This window comes from Corvus hawaiiensis, chromosome 2, assembly GCF_020740725.1.
Source record: "Corvus hawaiiensis isolate bCorHaw1 chromosome 2, bCorHaw1.pri.cur, whole genome shotgun sequence".
Classification (NCBI taxonomy): domain Eukaryota; kingdom Metazoa; phylum Chordata; class Aves; order Passeriformes; family Corvidae; genus Corvus; species Corvus hawaiiensis.
The window spans coordinates 81,649,963-81,671,436 of record NC_063214.1 but is presented as its reverse complement, the minus strand read 5'-3'; the positions used below and the strand labels follow the sequence as shown (position 1 = coordinate 81,671,436).

At 34.4% G+C, this 21,474-nt stretch overlaps 1 protein-coding gene across 5 annotated transcripts in view; it reads left to right on the top strand.

Annotated features, from left to right (window-relative positions):
* The window catches only part of UGGT2 (UDP-glucose glycoprotein glucosyltransferase 2), an 80,110-nt gene that overhangs the window by 44,169 nt on the left and 14,467 nt on the right, over positions 1 to 21,474 (top strand). For all 5 annotated transcript variants that reach the window (XM_048295793.1, XM_048295792.1, XM_048295794.1 and 2 more), the window contains 10 exons: positions 322 to 416; positions 2,730 to 2,936; positions 4,113 to 4,244; positions 6,168 to 6,295; positions 7,456 to 7,551; positions 8,656 to 8,758; positions 13,535 to 13,614; positions 14,948 to 15,137; positions 15,999 to 16,157; positions 17,288 to 17,373. In XM_048295793.1, coding sequence (XP_048151750.1) covers positions 322 to 416; positions 2,730 to 2,936; positions 4,113 to 4,244; positions 6,168 to 6,295; positions 7,456 to 7,551; positions 8,656 to 8,758; positions 13,535 to 13,614; positions 14,948 to 15,137; positions 15,999 to 16,157; positions 17,288 to 17,373 — 1,276 coding nt within the window. The remainder of the gene's footprint in view (positions 1 to 321; positions 417 to 2,729; positions 2,937 to 4,112; positions 4,245 to 6,167; positions 6,296 to 7,455; positions 7,552 to 8,655; positions 8,759 to 13,534; positions 13,615 to 14,947; positions 15,138 to 15,998; positions 16,158 to 17,287; positions 17,374 to 21,474) is intronic.

Genomic DNA, 21,474 nt, shown 5'->3' with positions numbered 1-21,474 from the left:
TAGCTATATGCTCAGCCTCCATCAAATGTTCACAAGTAACCTCTGGTAAAGCGGGTTTTGTTAATTGGAACTAATTATTTAGGGCCTTCTTGTTTAAGTGCTGCAACAATGGATCGGCTATTTTAGTGCCTCCCTCCTATTAAAATGATAAATTACCTTCTAAGAATCTTATTTCAATTCAGAGGGGAAAGGATTCTTACAGTGGAAGTCAGCAGTCAAATATACACATAAATTTTGAAATGACAAACAGAATTGGTTTGTTTTTCATTAGTTATGAGAAGATTCTCCAGAATGTAAAACAGGATTATCTTTAATTTTCAGATGAGGATGCATTATATGCTGTTACTATCTGGATTATTGCTGATTTTGAAAAGCCAGCTGGTAGGCAACTGCTTTCTAATGCCTTGAAAAGCCTGGTGAGTTTCTAGCAGGTTTTATTAAAATAGTTATTATGAATATGTTCTTAACAACTGTCTCTGCACATTCAAAATCATGCTCTTAAATAAAAGTGTAACAGCTCTTTTTTTTTTTTTTTTTTTTTTTTTTTTTGATCGGGTGCAGACTTATGAGACTGTGCTTTTGTTTTGTAATTCCTGCATGGAAATTTCCATTTTGTTCATGGACTCATGAGGCAGGAGACAAACTGTGACACTGTGTATTAAAAGGGTGAATTTCTTCCCAGTTAGACTTACTCCCATCAGGTAGCCCAGAATGTTACTGGGAAGGCATTTAGGATACTGCCTGTTGATGTGAACCATTAAGCACTTATCTCCTGTATTATGTGGCACAGCTGTGGCCATGAAGCAACCATTTCTCCCTGTGCTGTTTGTGTGCTTCTGAGACAGATCAATTTTTGTGCGTGTTTTAATATGCTAGGAGGATCATCCACATTTATGAGTTTGCTTATTTTTAAGGTCTTCTGTGTTAATAATAGGATTTAAAGTATGAATGTCTAAAATATAAATATACTTTAGAAAGTATAAATGTCACATCAATATAAATGACAAAAAGACCCTCTGTTTGGGGCAGGTTAAAAGAGTACTTAAACTGAAATTGGGAACGCATCTAGATTTTCTAATCAAGAATGAAATAGGAACCACCCTGAGGGAATTAGAAAATTGGTATGTTGCAGAAAGTATGTGGTAACAACTGTGTCTTAGAAAGAGGCTTTTAAAAAGATAAAGAACAATATGCAGTACAAGTCCTTATTGCAGAAGGCATTTAATTTCTTGGACTGTTTGATTTGTGTCTCAGGCTTGACAGATGTATTCTCTCTGTAGCTTCATTTTTTAACCGTCTTCAAAAGGGGAAATGTGCCATAGCTCCCAACTAAGAGGTGAGAACCACCTGGCCAAGTCCTCTTGCATTGGTGAGGAGAATCTAGGGAAAAAACCCAAAACATTAGATAAACCTCATGTATTTCTTAGTCCAGTGATTTTTGAGTTTCATGAGAAAAAAACCGAAACAGTATTTTTAGAAGTCCATTGATTTGTATTGAGGTTCTCTACTCCTCTCTAGTCCCTTTTATTTCTCAAGTCAGGGTATAGTATAATTTCTGATAGTAGCAGATTTGGCAGTCACCACTTGCTCATGACTTGCCATCAGCACTTGAAGTAAAGCATGCAAAAATCTGGGTGGAAAAATGGCTGAAGGAAATTCACTTTTAGCTATTCCAGCTATCTTGAAAACTACTGATAGATTTTTACTTCATTTGGAAAAAGCTTAGAACTGTCTTAGCTGGAAGAGACCTCTTGAGGTCATCCAGTTCAGCCTCCCACTCAAAGTGGAATTACTGCCTTCATTACATCAGGTCAGCTATAGGTGTGTTTGAAGGATTTCTGAAAATCTCCAAGGACGTGACTCTGTCCCTTCCCTTTTCATTTTGCTCTGGTGTTGCACAGCCTTCACATTACAGTTCTTTTCTGCCAGGCCAAAATTTGCGAATGTTACCCCTTGTTGTGCCCTTTGCTGCTACCAGGAAGGGTTTAGCCCTGTCGTGTTTTTTACTCCCCCATCAGTAGCTGTTGGTTGCTATTCAGGTTCTCCATAGCCTTCTCTTTGCCAGATGGAGCAAGCCCAGATTCTTCAGTGCTTCCTCAGTTTTCTGACCATCTTGGAAGTACTTAGTGGAAGCCTCTCCAGTGCTGAATACCAGTGATTGCATTCCTTATTTTTTTATTCCTTCCTGCAGTGGAGTCCATTTACCTTTTCTTCAGTTTGTGATGTTATTTGATCCTACCTTAGAATCATCCCATTCTCTGGTAAAATTTGAGTGGCATCACTGCACTAGCAAGTGAAAGATTTTTCTGTTGATGAAGATTAGAGTGATAAGTGGATAAATTCTCTTTCATTTGTTTTATGCTTAGTTCAATAATTTTTGTGAAGTAGAAAGACATCTATAAAACTAGTTCTGAAGTCTGTAAATGAACACTTGTGTATGTCCTTCGTTAAAAACATGCTTCTGCAAAATGCTCAAAAGCAATTGTTCTATTAAAAAAACTTAACACTTCTATTTAAAATATTTATCACAAAATAGGTAAATCCTTACTAATCACATTTTTACTCACAGTTGTTCTGAATTAGTCATTGATGTATCTTTTCTAAAGAGAAATAGCTGCAAAAAATTAAATACTTAAGGGCATTTCACATAGTTATAATTGATATGAATACATTAGGTAACAGCAGATGGAACTGTAAAATTACTTATTGTTCTGTGTTTTTCTTTGCAGAAAACAAGCAGTCATACACGAGTTGGGATTTTGAACAATCCTTCGTCAAAAATAAAGGAAGATAACACAGCCATTGCAAGAGGAATTTTGGCTGCTTTTCTAACCCAAAACAACAGCAACTTAAAAAGTTTCCTAAGTAAACTCAGTAAGGAAGAGACAGCGAAATCCCTTGCAGCTGGAACTAAAATTGTTAAATTCCTCATCCCAGTGAGTGCAAACTAAATTAGATTACTTTCTTTTCCATTTTACATATGTTTTAATGTAAGGAGATGTTGAGAATAACAGTGTTTGGCCAAATGCCAGTGAAGTTTATAACCCATATACAGTTTTTGCTCAAGCAGATTTGGATTTTTGATGACTTTTATGTGATTGAAGAACAGAAAATTTCTTTAAATGGAGAAAATATGAGTACTGAAAAATTTAGCATATGGGTACCAAATAATTGAGACCAAAATAGTTTAATTGTTGATTTTTTTAATAGCTCTTTTGTTTAGTTAAAATTGCAATATTAATGTTTTTCAAGAATTTAGACTTCAGAGAAAATTATGACTAAATGAGAATGGAGGTGAGTTATGAAATAACAGCTGCTAACTACTGGTTTTCCATCAGAAAGAGGTGTGCATTTTAGTGTTTTTAAGCAGAAGAGTTGGAAGACTAAGGGAACTCTCTGGAACCATATTAGAAAATGAATGTTTTTGAGTCATGCTCTTATTTCATTGTTTAATAAATTTTGAGAGACATAAAGGTCTCTAATGAAGCTGTGTATGCTATGTTACTAATTTATGTCATTATATTAATTGTATCTGAATGAATCTGTTTGCTTGGTCAGTATATTACTAATGGAAGATATACATATCAGAATAATTTTGATAGGTGAAGCACAGTTCCAGTGTAAGTTTTGGTCGTGTTTTTCCCCACTTTGAACATGAATTTGTTATGTGTCTTTCTGGATGATGTTGGCTTCCCCAAAAACATGTTCAGGTTGTATCCACTGACCATATTAGAATGATTGTTAGGTTTTTAGAGTAATACGAATTTTTTTATATCTTTTTCCTGGAAGTGAGAATACAGTTGAGTTGTTAATGGAGAGTGTTACTTTTCATGCAGCTGTTGTGCTGGATCATGAAAAAATTGCTTAACCTCCGGCTCAGCTTTGCTCTCATGGTTATTCACAGTTGCCCCAGGGTACAGACTGCACTCTAGATGGGTGTGAGACTGTGGCTCCACTCCAGCAATCATGTGCTTGCACTGAAGCTGAGGTGGATGTTTTACTTTGATTTCTGGTTACCACATAACTTGAAGAAAACCGTTGATTTCCTCATCTGTTACAAAATTTATTTTTGCTGAATCATTCCAGCATCTCGTGCTTTACCTTTGCTTTAGGGAATGGATGGCGATACTTTTGAGAAGAAGTACAACACTTTAGGACTGGATTTAATTAAAACTCACCAGCTGTTCTGCCAGGAGGTTCTGAAGCTGCTTCCTGGGCAAATGGCTGTTATCAGCAATGGCAGGGTAAGAAAGAAATTAAGTCTCTCAATCTTTCTGTAGGATTTTTTTTTTTTACTTCTGAAACTTCAGTTTCAAACTAAAGAAAATGCATTATATTGATTTCCCATTTATTCAGACAGTTGTTAGAGAATGGTATGAATGTTTGCTTTTTTATTTTGCTTTACTCCTAATTTTTTCCTTAGCTCCATTCTATTGAAGCTACTATGTGTGTATATCATTCCTACAGCTATTTTAGAGTTAATTTGACTAAATTCTCAAAATAGGTTAATATCTGATTTATTATTTGTGGTGTTTAAGAATAACTTTTGATCCTGAAGTTACCTTTATTTTGCCATGTAAATAAATATATATAAATTACATTGACTAGGTTAGTATTTCAAGCTCTAAAACACCACATTTTTATAAATATTAAGTTGTTTTATAGTCTTAATTCCTAATATGCAGATAAAAGTATAGCAACTTTGTTGTTTCAATTTCTTGTATGTATATGCTGAAACCAGTAGCCTTTATTACAGTTTGTAAGTAGATGGTGCGTGATCAAAAAATATGATATTGCATTCCATACTTAGTGCTTGTTAAATGACAGTCAGTGCCTTACATCACAAATGTACAATTTACAAACTACTCTTTAACTCTTCTATTTTTGATTTACTCCTACACCATTAGAAAGAAACAGAAAGAAAACTATGCTGGCATCTCATTACTGGTAACTCTTTAAATTGTGAGTTGGGTTACTCTTAGGCATCCTAAATGCTTCTGAGATGCAACTGAAATACCACTAAGAAACACACGGAAAGCATTTTTGTTGATGAAGCCTTAAGGAACTGTTGGCTTTTTTATGTCAGCTCCCTTATAACTAAGTTAGTGAATTTATTTTATAAATTAATATTACTATTCTCCATGCCTAAAAAAAGCTCAAATAAGATATCTTTTAAGTTTTGGGCAAAAAGTTTCATTAAAATATTTGGATAAATTTAATAATGTGTATTCATATCTCTGAAAGTGTGCTTTCACTTTAAAGGATTACTTTTAAAAAGACATGGGATATCCTTCCTTTCTTGCTATTTCATCACAGAAGTTTTGCTTTTATGAGCAAATTAATTTTTTTAAGTATGGCTTCTACTAAGTTACCATAGTATTTCATAATTACACTATGGTTTCATCTATCTTATACATTATTAATAAAAAAATCAAAGGTGGAATTTTGTTATATAACCTCTCATTTATAGAAAACAGTTGAATTTTGGGAGAGAGGCATTCAACACCAAATTTATATCATGACATTCTACATCCTGGGAGCCCTGTCGGCTATTGAAGTTGTCTTGGGTCAATTTGGCCTGATAGACTGAGTAGAAAATCCAAACAACATCCTCAAAGCTATTTTCTGGGACTCCAAGGCACTTTCTTTTCCTTCAGACACCAAAAAGTGTAGTAATCCTGTGTGTTCTCTTATTATGCATTCTGTATCCTTTCCTGTTCTTCCTTACTATCCATTCTGCTTCATTTGACAAGTCTTAGAAGAAGATTGTGTTCATAGAATTAAACAACTAAAGAGTGTGGTAGACAAGTAGTAATTTGAGTTTAAAATATTTTACTTAAGAGAGCTTTTTCTTAAACTTAGAGTTGTTATTTCTAAATAGTATATTCCTTAACAGAAGGATGTATAATGAAAAATAGCATGGGTATTTCCATTGCAGTTATTCTTTGTGATTGACGATTAACTATAGTCACATAAGTATAAAAACCCAATTCTGCATAGTTGCTATAAAGTTTGATTAGTTTTATAATTAATAGTGTTGATGTATATGGGGATTGGGGTTTCATATTGAATATTGTGCACTCATTTAAAATACTCGTTTATTTTTACTTACAACCAGAGCATTATTGAGACATTTTACACTTAACATTTTTTTTTCTCTATCTAAGGTACTGGGTCCTTTAGATGAAAATGAATTCTCTGCAGAAGACTTTAATTTGTTGGAAAAGATAACATACAGTACCTCAGCAGAGAAGATTAAAGCTATTGTCAAGGAGATGGGAAACAGTAGTAAAAGGTAAAATTCTCTTGCCCCATAACATGTGTGCAGCTCTGCTGAATTACTCCAAATACTTTCCCTACTTTGACTGTACTTACAACCAAGAGTACAGCTAACAGTAAACAATTTCTGCTAGGCTTTGTTTACATAAGAGTAACTGTAAAGAATAATAATAAGCTTGATAAAATACAGTGCATCTTATGCCCAATCTGACTATTAATATTTGAAGTCACTGCCTTTGGGAATTGTTAGTAAGGGAGCCTGTAAAGGCATGGGCAGATGCTGTGCCCTGACATCAGGCTGGACAACATTCACACATCTGTTCATTGAAGAAGTGTAAAGATGAGATGAGTCCTAGCCATCTTCTAGTCTAAGGCTACAGCTTGTGTACAAAGAAGAGAGCAAAATTATATTCTTCTTACAGTATCTATCAACTTTCTGAGTATCACTTCTGATACCTAGAAGGACTGGCACAACTGAAAGAATCATTGCCAGATAAACAAAATCAGCAAGAGATAGAACTCAAGGAGATAAGCAGTGAGACACAAACTGTATTTAGACAAATAATACGACTTAGCAACGTTGAAATAGAACTTAGATTTCTAAAATTCCAATAGAAAAAATATAAAGATGCGGCCAACTTGAAACATGGTCATTTATGTCTGTTTCTAGATGTTGTCATAAATGGGAAAATTAAAAAAAAAAAAAAGGAATAAAGAGCTATAAATGTCAGCAGATTTTGACATCATATACTCAATTCTCTTGATTCTGAATCAGATCTCTTTGGCAAACTTGTGACTAATAAAAACTTGTGGTTAATTTAGGTTTAATTCACCTTGTGGACCAAGCCCCACATTTTCATCAAATTACACAGATTTGAAGACCCCACAATTGAGAAAAATAATTGCTGTGAGGCTGAATGATAACTCTGAATTCTGCATCTCTTAAAATTAAGAAGTGTACATTTCAAAAGTTCTAAGGCTGTAGTGGTTCTTGGGCATTGTCATGCTAAAGGTTTAACTCAAAGCTACAGGTCCCAAGGTGTTAATCACCTTAGAGTCCAGGTCTGGGATGTGGGCTTTCTAAATATCCCTTATACAAAGAGAAAGACATTAAAATGTTAATTTTTTACTCCTTCTCTAATGAAAACCAAACTGTATGTGCCTTATTTAATACAGTGGCAGTGATTTGATTATGAAAATAGATGCCCTGCTGTCTTCCTTGCCTAAAACAGAGATGAGACGAGATGTTGAGTTGCTCAAAGAACAGCACAGGTCAGTTTTGTCATGATAATGCACTTAGAGTATTTTTTTTATTAACATTTGAATGTAATGATGATTACATAGAGTCTTTGGAAACTTGAGTAAGCATTCTAATTTTAAAATTCTTGTGTGAACAGCCTGCTCATCTGCCACAGCATAATGCATCTTTACCTTTTTCTTGACAAATTCATTAGTAATACCTATTGATTTTCCAACCTTGCCCTTTGCTGAAAAAGGAGCAGATGGTACATGTTTTAAAAGGACGTATGATAATAAAAGAACTGTGATCAAATTACAAATTTTTATAAAAACTTTTGTCATGCTGGTTGTGAATCCCTACTTATTTTTGTTAGTAAAGGTGCTTCAGTGTGCTGTGCTGAAGGGCTGTCCCTGTTGTTGAGAGCAGGAATGAAATATTTTCTAAGAGGTAGCCTTTTCTAAGAGGCTGACCCCTTTTTCAAAGTTACACTAGCAATAGTCAGTGCTGTGCTGTTACCATTTGTTTTGTGGAAAACAAGTTCAGAAAGTCCCTTTTCTGTATTTACAGCATACGACTTTTTTTTTTTTCTTTTTTAAAATGAAGTTTACTGACATTTCCTTCCTGTAGATCCAGAGTACTTTAACTAGGGTTTGCTTGACTTAGTCTACAAGTTTATCAAACTGAATTATTTTCTGGAATGCAAAAAAGGTATCAAGTTTCACACTTCTCAGATGCCATTTTTCCCTTTTTTTTTTTCTTTTTAAATTGTGTCACTACCACTACTTGTCTAATCCAATGATTCCAGATCTCTATGAAGGGAACTGTAGACAAGTGACAAAAAGGCCCTTTTTTAAGTCTTACTGTGTTTTATTTTAATAGTTTTGTTTTGGAGAATGTATCTAATCAATAACCAGTATAGATGTATGTAGATTAATGCTATATTTTTTGTTCACATTTAGCTTTCCTAATTGTATCACAGGGAGAAATCATGATTATTGCTTGAAATGAAGGAAATATTTTCTTGAGGAGTAAAATCTTAGGTGCCTCTGATATTGCAAATTCATGTCTAAAGTTTGTCATTTCAACAAATTCAGTTTAGAGTTTCATGTCACTTGTTTTTAATACTTTTTTAACAGCGTAGTAAAAGTCGAGCCCCAAGAGAATGACCCATTCTATGATGTTGTTGCTGTTGTGGATCCATTGACAAGAGAGGCACAGAAGATGACTCAGTTATTGATTGTAAGATGCTGGTCATTTCTTTTAATTTGCATCTTTGTAGTTCAGTTGTTACTAAACTTGTTCTGATTTCCACATACAGTTTAGTAAAGGGTAAACAAAATTTGGTTTGGTTTTTTTTTCCTCTAAAATATGTTTACTTATTTTAATTCATAAAAGAAGTTGAGGATGACCTAATTCATTATTATGAATACCTTATTTGCAAGTAAAATTCAAATGCCCCAGTCCTCTTAAAGTGAGTCTGTAAGTGCTCTATACAGTCAATAGAAAGAAAGGAGGAGATTGTGTACATAATTTTTTGCATCTCAAAGTCTTAGGAGGTACTTCTTTCCATTAAACCAGCACTTAGGAGGTGCTTCTTTCCATTAAACCCAGATCACCTTAGCTTTCCAAGGCATCTAAATGAGTTGGTCTAAATCTGACCTGTAATATCATCATAAGAAGATTGGGCTGTAAGCCTTTCAGCTCTTGGAGGGATATTTATCAGTTAATTAACACTACCAAGTATATCTAGATAGACTTCCATTGTGTGTAGTTATTGATCTTCTAAAGGGAAACTGTCCTAAAAACAGAGCTGCTAAAATTATTTTCTTCTTTCACTTACTGCAGAATATCACTCTGTCTCAGGTTCCTTTATATTTCCCTTAAAAATGTAAATTTTGTCTTCACTTTGTGGTCTTTTACAATTCTGAAGCCTCCAACTTGATTTTTGCTGCATCCTATTTTATCTTTTTTTTTCCCCCTGCAGTAATTATGCAAGTTTCATAAATTCTTTAATTGATGTTCTCCTCCCCCCCCGCCCATTTTCATAACCTTTTATATCAAATATTGAAGCATCCACTCACTCTTCATATAGTGGAGCAAAGTAAAACATTTTTTTAAATTCATAAAAAATTTTGCTATTTCAAGACTCCAGAATACTAGCTTTTCTCTAGAACCAGGTCTTTCATTTCACCATTCTCAGTTAAAATGAAAGCTTGATATTACCAAATGAAAATATTTTCATGTTGAAATGGACTGGAAACTCTCAATTTATCCAGAAGTTCATATTATTATATGAATCACATCAAGGACCTTATAGCTCAGAGCAGAAACCTCCATTCCTCTGGGCTCAACAGGGTCCCTCATGCATGCTTGGGCAAATGACTCCCATGGTGTCCCAAGCTGTTCAGCTATTGCAGTTCCTGCTTCATTCATAGGAGCTCTAGTTTTATGCAAGAAGCCAACCCTTAGGAGAGAATAATGAAATGCTGTTGAAAGTAAACAAGCCAGAAATATTTTAATGTAAATTAAACTTTTTAATAATATCTTTTAAATAAGGAAAAATCACCTGAAAGTTTTATATATATATATATATATATATATATATGTATATATATATATATGTATGTAAATATTATTATTACCTGGAAAGCCAACATCTCCTGCTGTAGAAACAAAACAGACATGCAAATGCAGCAAGCCCCAAACTCAAAGTCCTTAAATGAATGCCTTTCTGATTAGCTTACTATATATAGGTGACTTAAATACTAGAAACTTGAATTGCTAGAATATATTTATATTTAAAGGCTCTTTTTTCAGTTACATAATTGGATTAGAGCCAAGTATATTATATTGGTAACTATTCATGGTGCAAAATTTGTGGAGTAACTACCATGGCAGAACATAGGATTCTTGCCCCAGTCTGTGTTGAATATGTCCATATCATGATGGGGTTTTTTCACCCTGGTGAGACTACTCTATTGTATTACTTTGTGTCACTTAATAGTCACTTCAAATAAATCTTTTGGTATTTTTTATTAAAAATATGAACAAAAAGTTACTCATATTAAGTGGGATTGAAATTGAGAGAGGTGTCAATAGCTTTAGGTTGGCTGTAATCCAAACTTTACTGCTTAGTGTAAGAGACTGGCAATTTAAGGGGAGAGGCAAGGTATGAATCAGAGCATGAATGAGTGCTCAGTCAAAGCTGCTTTCTGTTTTTAAAATCTGTACTGTATTGTATCATATGAACTGCTCCAATCCTCTCCAGAGTGAGGCAGGTAGCACCTTCCATTTTTGTTACAGACTTCACCCTCAAGTATTTCCAGACGAGGCAGAGTCACTGTCTACTGTAAATATTTAAATGCCAGCCATAACTTTACCATGGTTGGACCACACAAGTTCTCAGCAGAATATATGGAAAAGCTAACTAGTCCTGAAGTTATGAAGGGTGATCTCTTAAGTTGATGTGAGAAAAGTAGAAATTCTTTCTGCTAAAACAGAGGACAAAATTGAAGAGTTGTGGGGGTTTTTCCTCATGTTTCACCAAAAACATGAGAAAAAATTATTCGACATACTCATAGGATCATCCACCATTTTTTCTTGTTCCAGTAAGTATCCAGTAATTCAAAAGTGTGGAGAGAAAAATCAAGCCTTTTATTTTTTTCCTGTCAGTTATCTTTTGCCTTTAGTCATTTGTTCATTCTATCTTCAGAGAGAAATTCTTCTTCCATCCCTGAAGTAAGAGGAATCCCTGAAGGAGCCCCTTTTGATAGTCTAGTCTGATTTTCTATATAACGCAGGCCACAGGACTTCTTTCTAACAATTAGTATTTGAAGTAGAAATAATTTTTTAATCAATTCCTAATTTAAATATTACCAAGCAGTTGAGTAGAGATTAGAGCTCCTACTGAGCTTTTCCAGTGGCTAATTAACCTGACTGTTAAACTCAGACTTGGAATTACAGATTTTTGTTTAGATCCATGCTGTAAGCATTGATGGTCTCATCATTTTGCCAGTTCTGTTGAAGATTCTATTATAAGTTTGTTTTCAGTGCAGATGCTTTCTATTATGCTGAGGTTCATAAACAATTCCAAGTGACTGGTTCAATAATCATGGTTTACTGAGTTAATGTTCTTCAGATGAGTTGTGGTAACTCAAGTAAGTGTTCTGCAAATGACGTTTTATTGTGCACATGCACAATAAAACTGGCTCTTGAATAATTTTCAGGCCTCCTGAAATAATTCAGCCGTGTTTTACAGTGCTTCCTGAACTAAATTTCCACGCTCTTTGAATTTTCTGACTTAAAGTAAACAGACTGAATTCTTCAAGTATCCTATAAAAGAGTCTTCCTAATTTTGTCACCATTTTCATGTGTTGACTCGAATGCCCTGGTTTTTGGTGTCCTCAGACGCCCTAAGTAATAGAACCAAGTTCAGTATTTCAGAAGTTGTATTGTTGAAACACACAGAGAAAAGGAATTATTGTCTTACTTGTCATTTCCTATTTAAATTCCTTTGAAATGTTAATTAAGAATGGCATTTTTTTGGGGTACTGTACTAAATTTCATGGATGAATTGGAATGATACATCAGCCTTCTGCAAGATAATTTCAGTCTACACAAAAGCCTATCAATGCAGATTGCTAAGAATCATTCTTGCTAATGGGATGAGGGTTTTGTTTTGTTTGAAGGTAAAGTCCAATACAGGTTTTTATCATTCTCTTCATTCTGAATGATAGATAGGTATTCGAGTCACTTTGACATCTATTTTGATTTTGGTGGTCTTAAATTTACGTCATGTAGTGCTTTTCCTTCTTATGCTTCCAGTGCTGTTGGGTTCTCATTTCCTGCTTCTTCACTTGTTCACACAAATATGCTATTCCCTAGTCTTTATTTTTTATTCAGTAGTTTTTCAGTGATGGTATTCAGGTGACACAAAGGATGAGAATAAGAAACTAGGAATAGAACAGGTCCCTAGGGCTAAGTAAAGTTACAGCATTGTAGTAAAGAATGTGTGTAAGCCATGAGTTGAACTGAGGAAAGAAAAATTACAGTTATAATAAAAGAGAGATTTAATGATGACTATTGTCTTGCTTTGTTCCAAATTTATTTGCCATTGTAGTAATTTTAGATATTAGCCTTACTAGTATTGGTATTGTAACTTAGCTTTTATATCTTATTGGCTTTTCTAATATCCATAAATGCAGGCACAGCTGCTTTATGCTTTCAGATAAGCACTTTGTATCAGAAACCACAGAAATGATGGTAACTTGATAAAGGTTTTTATGAGTGCATTAAAGAAATTAATAACTTTGTTGGCTTTAAGCAAAACAGATTGCTCACAAAAATAAGAAAAAAATACCCTCCTAATATTATGGTTCCTATATAACAACATCCAGAACATTAGTGTTTCAGAAATGAACAGATGAAGAAACTGAGAGGAAAAAAATAGAAATGTTAACTTACCAAAATGTTTTGAAGTTAATTGAATGGTTTAATACACTGTTAATATATTGTTGACGTTTAAAATTATTAAGTAATATTAAAATAGTGGTCTGAACTTTACTATATGTAACAGTTTTCCATATACAACTATTTTAATAAGATCGAAAGTAATTGTTTTAAGACTGGTTGTTGAATAAAAGGTATATGTTGTACTTAGAGACCTTCAAGTGCTTTAAAATCACAATGTAACAAGGGTGATAATTTAATTTACTCAAGCATTGGAAAATGGGGATAGCTGCTTTTTAGAAAACTGCATCAGTAGGAGAAGACATTAATATTTTGACTATCAAGAATATCATATGCTAAATCATGCAGTTTTAGGAAAGGTCATACCTTTATTTAGAGTATCTGACAATATCCTTTATATACAAATATATTTACATCTTTTAAAAGTTTTGAGATTTCTGTTGAAACTTGAGAAATGGCAGGATGTCACAAAGGTAACTTTGGCTTATTTTCAAAGTTTGGTGATTACCAAGAACCACTTTTTACAGAGATTTTTTTTTTCTGTAGGTACTCAGGGACATTATCAATATGAAACTCAGGTTATTTTTGAACTGCAAATCTAAGCTGTCTGAAGTGCCACTGAAGAGGTGAGTAGTTCATAGCTTCTCATGCTTAGTTTGAAAAAACAGCCTTAATGGTGTATATTCTCTTAAAAAGTAAACATTGCTTTGTGTTTCTGGATTCTTTTTGTTGACTCATTTTTCATTGAATGTTACCTAAGCAGTTTGCACTTGTTTAGAGGAGTTCTTGTTTTAAGGCATCAAGCATGGTATCACAGGGAATGATCTAGTCCATCAAATGCACCTCTCATTACCAGGCCTTAAAGAAATCAATGGAGATTCACTTAGGCCTGTGAAAACTTGCAGAGGGAGATTGTCTTCCTAACAATGGGCTTCTTTACAGCCCACTGTTTGTGTAATCAATTTTACAGATTCAGTACTCTTAAGAATTAAATTCATCTGAATAAATGTACAGTCTGCATTTGAGATGTCATTATATTTCATTGAGAATATGATAGACTGAATGTATTTGCCATAAATGGAAGTTTCTTTTATCTGTGTGTAAAAAACAGGATTCACTAATTCAGTGATAGACATTTACACTGAAATTAATTCCCTGGAGAGGATTCCTTTCCCTCTAAGACAAATGCTTTAGCACAAGCCATCTCCTTGGCAGGTATTTTACCTATAATCCTAACACCTGTATTACTAATTACCTATGAGAGAGGCTGGTGGTAGTGCCTGTCCTTTAGCCAGTGGGTTGGAGAATTAATCACTTGCCCACCAAACAGAGGTCCTTAGTTTTTATTCGTTTTGAGAGGAATTACATCACATCTCCTATTCCACAAGAGGGTCTTAATCATCAGTCTTCTGAGTGTCTTGTGTGATCATCGATTGCATTTGAAGCTGGGCACTTTTTCAGGTTTTAGTGCCTGGTTCTTTCCTTGTCCATGGGAGAACTTTTACATGTGGAATAAATGGGGGAAGAGCTGGAGAGGAACAGAGAAACTTTACCTTTCCTTTGGTCTGTCTTTGCTGCTGCTAGTGACATCCAATAGAGATTAGTCCTTCTACTTAGTTCAGTGATACAGATTCTGGGAATTCAAGGCTGCTCACAGTTGAGATGTCTAGATGCATCTCTTGGGTATTCACTTTCACAGCCTTTAGAGTGTTGATGGAAAACAGGCATTTCCACAGCAAAATTACCAAAAGTGAATAGATCTGTGTGTGTCTACCAGCCCATTCAATATGCTGTAGGGATTGTCTGATGGTATTCTAAGAGAATAGTGAGCTACTTTGCCTCCAACACCATCATACTTGGTAAATATTCACCATATTTGGAAATATTTTAGAAGACCTTCATGTTTGAACTTCGTATTTCAATAAAAATTGGGGGTTTGTCACACTTCTTTTTTAACAGCTTCTATCGTTTTGTTCTGGAACCAGAATTAACTTATGGGATCAACAAGCACCTTCCTTCTGAACCTGTAGCAAAATTCCTAGAATTGCCAGAATCACCTCTTTTGACCTTAAACATGATCACTCCTGAAAGCTGGTTGGTTGAAGCAGTGAACAGTTCCTGTGATCTTGATAACATTCATTTGCAGGAAGTAAGTAATAGTTTGCAAACACTGTAAAACTTGTGTTGCCCCTTCTACTTCAAGAGGGAAGTTGAAATGTTGTGAGATTTGTCTTGTGTCTGTTCTCTGGAAATACTTTCTTTGGTAATTGATTATTTAGTCAATATTTTACCATTTCTATTGTCATCATCTTTTTTTCATTTTCTCTCTTAAAAAATAAGACAAGTCTTAAAGGAAAGCAATGTAATAGAAAAAGATCAGAATGCAAAGTACAAGTTAAAGCAATTTACCTGCTAAATTGAGCTTTGTGTTTAGAGAAATACTACATTTCAGATAAAAGTAAAGCAATTAAAGGATTCTTTGTGTTTCCTAGTTCTTGTAACCTAGGTAAATCCTCATATAAACTGGAATTCATTACTGTTTATTAATGTAGTTTAAAATGTACGTCACCCTCTTTTAGTTCACAGTTCTTTCAATTATTATTTAATTGCATTTTATTACATTTTAATCCCTCATCTCCAAAGTAATTAGATTTATTTGAGTCAATAAGCTTGTGCAAAATACTGAGGGTGTTTGATTGACCAAAGCTGAGCGTTTGGAAAGTGTATTGTGAAAATGAAGCTGGGATTTACCTTACCAAAGCAGAAGTTCATCAGCTTCCTCAACAGCCAGTGGAGGGGAGGTACCTCCAGAGAGTGATCCTTCCTCTTTGTCTTGGATACCTGTTTTATAATTGAGTGAAGTTCATGCTGGATGGACCTTTCTTGGGGTTTTTTTGACTATGGAAGTTACCTCGAGGCAAACCCCACGCAACATGTTTGTGACTGTAATATATTGCTTTTCCCACATAGTTATGTGACATAATTTATTGATGAAGTGTTCCTTCCATAGATAAAAGGGGCGGTTATAGCAGAGTATGAACTGGAATATATATTGCTTGAAGGACATTGCTTTGATGTGACAACTGGACAACCTCCTCGAGGGTTACAGTTCACTCTGGGCACAAAGAAGAATCCTGTCATGGTTGATACTATTGTGATGGCCAACCTCGTAAGTACTTAGTACAGGAATAGTCAGTACAATTGCGCTCTTCTTGTGAGAATTCTTCATGAGCATCTTGTTCTTTAAATCTATTTCTCTGTGTTGCAAGCTTAGTAATGCTAAAAGTAACAGGCATAACCTGGAGCTGAGCTCATCTAGTTTGCTGAGCTTTCCCCCTGCTCCTCTCCTGTGACCCAGTATGGGTTTGAATATAGCCTAATTTTAGACTCTTGCCTGAAGTGCCTAAACTGATAGCCTAATTGCCTCTAGTAGGTGGTAGAAGGTAGTTTTATATTCAGGCTGAGATTCCCTGACAAATGTAAGGTATGATTCACATTGTGATTAAAATAACCCTTTTTGTTACACAATGATCCAGGCAAAAGAAGGCTCCTATTTTAGATGCTTCAGGTAAGTGCTTAGAGCCTCTGTAGGACATACCCACATCTGAGAATTCTTCTCATCATGCAGAGTAATTATTTTTCATGTTGGCAGTCTGTAGAGCAGAAGACCATGTGACTTCTGAAGTGAAAGATTTATTTTCTATTGGCTAAGGGAATTTGATAGGGAAGGATTTTGATGAATAAGACCTCTTACCTATCTGCTGTTTTCTATTCTCTGTAAATACTGTATCATAAGGAATGAAATGCTTAATAAATTGTGAATCTTTGATTTGTGCACAAGTACTGAATACGGTCTCAGCAGTAGCTGATGTTTGGCATTGATGAAACTTCTAACAATTCTTCACATTTCAAAGCTTTCTCTGTCTGACTTTAACATAGAGATAGCTGTCTGCATTGTTCCTAAAATGGGAAGGAACTGTGTTGACTTGGAAAGCTGTTCCAGACAAAAATTTTGAGTTTCAAAGAAGATTTTCGATTTAGGGTCAGTTCAATAATTGATTTCTTTGCTGCTCACTTACTTGCTGTCCTTGGTAGAGTTTCTGTACCCAACTCAAATTCAGCTAGAAATAAGCAGAGCACTGGAAGGTATTAAAATGGACATACAGGAAAGGTGATAACTGGTTGCATCACTTGACACTTCTTTCAGGCCTAGTTTAAATGTTGGGTAGTTGATTTTTGTATATGTAGATGATTGAGTCTGAAATGCAACCACAAGAAGTGCCTGTCTTTTTTACTTAGGGGTATTTTCAGCTGAAAGCAAATCCAGGTGCTTGGACACTGAGATTGCGTAAAGGAAGATCTGAAGAGATTTATCAGGTTTTTTCGTAAGTATGAATCCATCATTTGGAAATAAAAATGATTCTGAAAGTGCAGCATATTTTGAAAAGCTCTGACAATACTGAAGGAAAATAAGCAAAGATAGCATTAAAAAAAGTATAAGATACAAATGATAATTTAAAGTTTTTTAAGGGATACCTTATTTCCTATATTGTTGTTGTTTGATGGTTTCATGTGTTTTTGAAGGTATTTCAGTATGCTAATGCATAATAAACCTAAGCTGCTCAGCTAGACTAGATGCCAGCTAAGTCTCTTACTAAACAGTTACGCAGCTACCAGACACTTGTCCTGTCAGTTCCATGCATGGTTAGCATTATCACACAATTGCTTGCACCAAATTCTGTAGAAATATCACTCATGGTTTTGTTGATTAGTATTTTGTCATTCCCAACATACTTTACATGTAATTTCAAGAGTATGCCCAGTGGAGCTTGGCTCTCCAAAGGCATTTTGATCAGCTGGAGGAGGTACCATGAATTTCCCTCTCATAATTTTTTTCAGCCCTGAGGGTGCCTCTGAATGCAGTATATTTATAGGTGGCATCTTTTTTTAACAGGAGAATTATATTCATTTCAGTTCCAGACTTTTTTCTTCAACTAATTCTGAGTGTTTCTTAGTTGTCTAAGTCTAGAATCACTGTGGTTACAACTCCACCTTAGGATATAAAAGCACCCCTCATTTTGAGACCCTGGCTGCATGTTGACTGTGCCACATTTTCCTCTCTTGGGAGAAACCTCTGTACGTGGAAGAGAAGTTGTACTCCCATAACTGGCATTTATTTGACATCTCTATGGCTTCTAGATACGTGATTTCCATGGTTGATTTTCATATAAAGGAATATATATGCTCACCATCATTCCAACTGTTCCTTAGGAGAATCACCTTTTCCCCATGTTTTATGTAACAGCATAGATCTGTAACATATGAGAGCTTTCTCTTGAAGCTTTAGATCTAATCCCTTCTAGAGGACCAGTATTGCTTATTTAATTTCAGCTTCAGTTCTTCCTTTTTTTTTCCTTTTTCCTGTTATCTCTCTTCCCCCTCAAAGTAATTGTGTGGCTTGAAATAGGTCTATTTCTTATAAAATATTTATTATTACTTGAAGCCCTGGAATACATAGTTCTATATGTTGTTATTCATCAGCTGCTCTTAAAAAGTAAAAAATTTGATGAACCTCTTTGTGGTTTTGAACATTTAGTTAATACATTAATATCAGTGTTACAGGGAGAAATGTTAATGGGATGTTAGATTCATTCTATTTGTTTGCAATTTTCAATTTCTTTTTTTTCACTTACAATCTGTTGAAAAAGCAGAAGAACATAGTCCTTACTCTAAGAAGTTCACCTAATCTCTGATAACTGTAGCTGTACCATTTGTCTAATTTAGCATTTAATTCTTAAGAAATATAAAGTGATTTATGTAAGATAGCATGGTTTTAAAAAAGAATGTAATGAGGTGTAGTTGAGTTAAATAATGAAAAAAAATGAAACAAAATCACTCTACATTCTAGGCTGGATCAAAGGAAATTTAAATGATCTACTGAGGTTTTGCCCATTTTCCCTATGTAACACAAACAGGCTTAATTGAACTCAGCTAAGTCAGAAAAACTAATACCTCATGAGGAATCTAAACAATACAATTTACTTCATTTCATTATTACAAGCTGTAGACTTAAAGTACAGCAGGAAAAGTATGTTTAAGGGGCTGCATCAGGGTCTTTGATATTTCTTTTACAGTATTAATCGTATGAAGTTGCTATCAAGAACTCAGGCAACTGTTTGATAGGGTGGAATTTTGCCAAGAGGTATTGCAGTATATTCTCCATCCTTATATATGAGTCATACCCTCTCCTGTTGAACTGTGAGATGAACCTGTTTTCTTTGAGGCACAGTCCTCTACTTATAAATAGGGTTTTAGGAGAAATACAGGACTTTGAAGTTACAGCATGTTCTGCATCGCAGTACTTAACTTATTTGCTTCTCTCGTAGTTGCAAGTAATTTATTTTTACTTTATGTAAGTACACAACATTTGAAATAAACTGCCTCTTTCTTCTTGAAGACTGCTTCTAACAAGGGTCATTATTTTGATGCAGTCATGCTTTTAAATCAACTTTCTAGTAATAAGTTACTATGAATATTAGGAAAATGAAAATTGTTATACTCAGCAATAATCTGAGCACTGCTTATTGTTGGAACTTTGATGTTGGTAGGAAAACAAGTAGGTACTGCAAGATAAGATTGCAGAAAATAATTTATAGCTAAAGATATACATAAAATCCTGATGAATATTTTATTTTGTAAAAAGGCAGGTAGATATAATTTATTATATTTTGATGTCATGCAGACTGCTTAGCTGAAAGTTCTGTATTTTATAATTTGGGCAGGGAGTTGTGTGTTTGTTTCTTGGACTTGAGGTTTTAATGGATCTCCATTTGTTGAATGCAATTTCTTTTGTTCCCCATATGGAAAATTACAATTTGTATTATATTGGTACTTACTTGTATTTGTATTAAAAGTGTTTTGAAAGATGTTACAGTTGTGGCATAAACAGTCTGCTAAACACATTTAGCTTTTGACAACAATTGCATAACAATAAGGCAGCTATTATTACATATGTAATGGTGCTGTCAGTATGCAAGATGTTTTGCTTGGATTTAAAAAGGTTTTTCATAGTAGGACAGAAATTCATCAAACTGAGTTCTGCACAGAGTAAACAGTTGGCTCTCAGTAAAGATGGAGCCCACAGGGAGGCATCCGTGAAGGAGATTTAGGGAGACAAAGCAATGTTGTTGAATTTACATCCAAACCAAACACTCTGAGAATACTCTAAAGACTTTGGAAAATCCTCTTTATCAGCAGAATCCTCTTTATCTACCTGCAAAACGCATAGCATAGGGATTTTGAGGTAACTGAGTGAATAACAGTGAAAATTTTGGTTGTGTAAACACTGGGGGCAAAAATGAGAACAGCAGGCTGGCTGCTGCTATCAGCAGTTTGTGTTTGGATCTAATTTTACCATTTTAGAACTTTTTAGTGACACACTTTATTTAAAATGGAATTCAAATCTGAGCACTGTACATCCCTGTGATAAAAAGACTGTAGTTGGCTGGGTGTGCATATGTATGATATTTTAAAAGTGTGAAAATAAAACTATAACAGAGAGTAGAAAAGTTCAGATAATCCTAAACATTGTTTTGTGCAAGGATAGGCCATCTGTATGAGACTTAGTGATTACAGGCACATTTTGCAAAAAATTTATTAAATAAAAAATTCAGGTGAGTGTGTGAAATCCTGCAGTGTTTAGGTAAGTGGTATGATACACATTGAAACCAGTTTTAACTATTTTTGTTTTCTAGGGGAAAGAAAATGAAACCTAAGGGGTTGCAGATTACTTTCTTAAACCCATTTTTTGTATGGGTAGCTTTAGCGAGAGGAATAATAATACTGATACCCACATAATGCTGATAAAAGACCTAAGGGATTGAAGGGGAAATATATGGGCTATTGATGTGTAAAAGCTAGAAAATTTGAAAATTATGTTGCTATTATACTGTATCACAGTAACAACAACAGGGACAGTAACATTTTTCATATTAGCTACACTCTGTGGACTGCAGTACAGTTTGGAGACACCTGAATGGCTTTAAACTGATGTTCAATAAGGCAGAGATTCATGTGGTGCTTGCACAGCCTTGTCTTCAGGGGTACAGTTTCCAAAGCCTGCCAGTTGAAAGCCAATCTTAAATATCTCAGTACTGTGATGAAGCTTTCCCTATACTTTTTTAAGCAGATCTATTTTTAAAGTACATTTAATGCCATCACATAGCAATTTTTAAGATGTTTTCCATATTTGAAAAATAAATTGTTGTTTAATAGTTGAATGTAATATGTATCTCTATAATACATAATAGTATGTTTGGCTCTAGGTTACTGCGTTTTTTCATTGATTGGTAAATTTCCTGTGAAAATTCAAACTAAAAAGTAAGGGCTACCACTGTGGTTAATGTCCAGTGATGAACAAAACTCAGAAAGTTTTTGAAGTTAAAATATAATTAGGTGCAAGTAATTTTTTTTCTATAGATATCAGC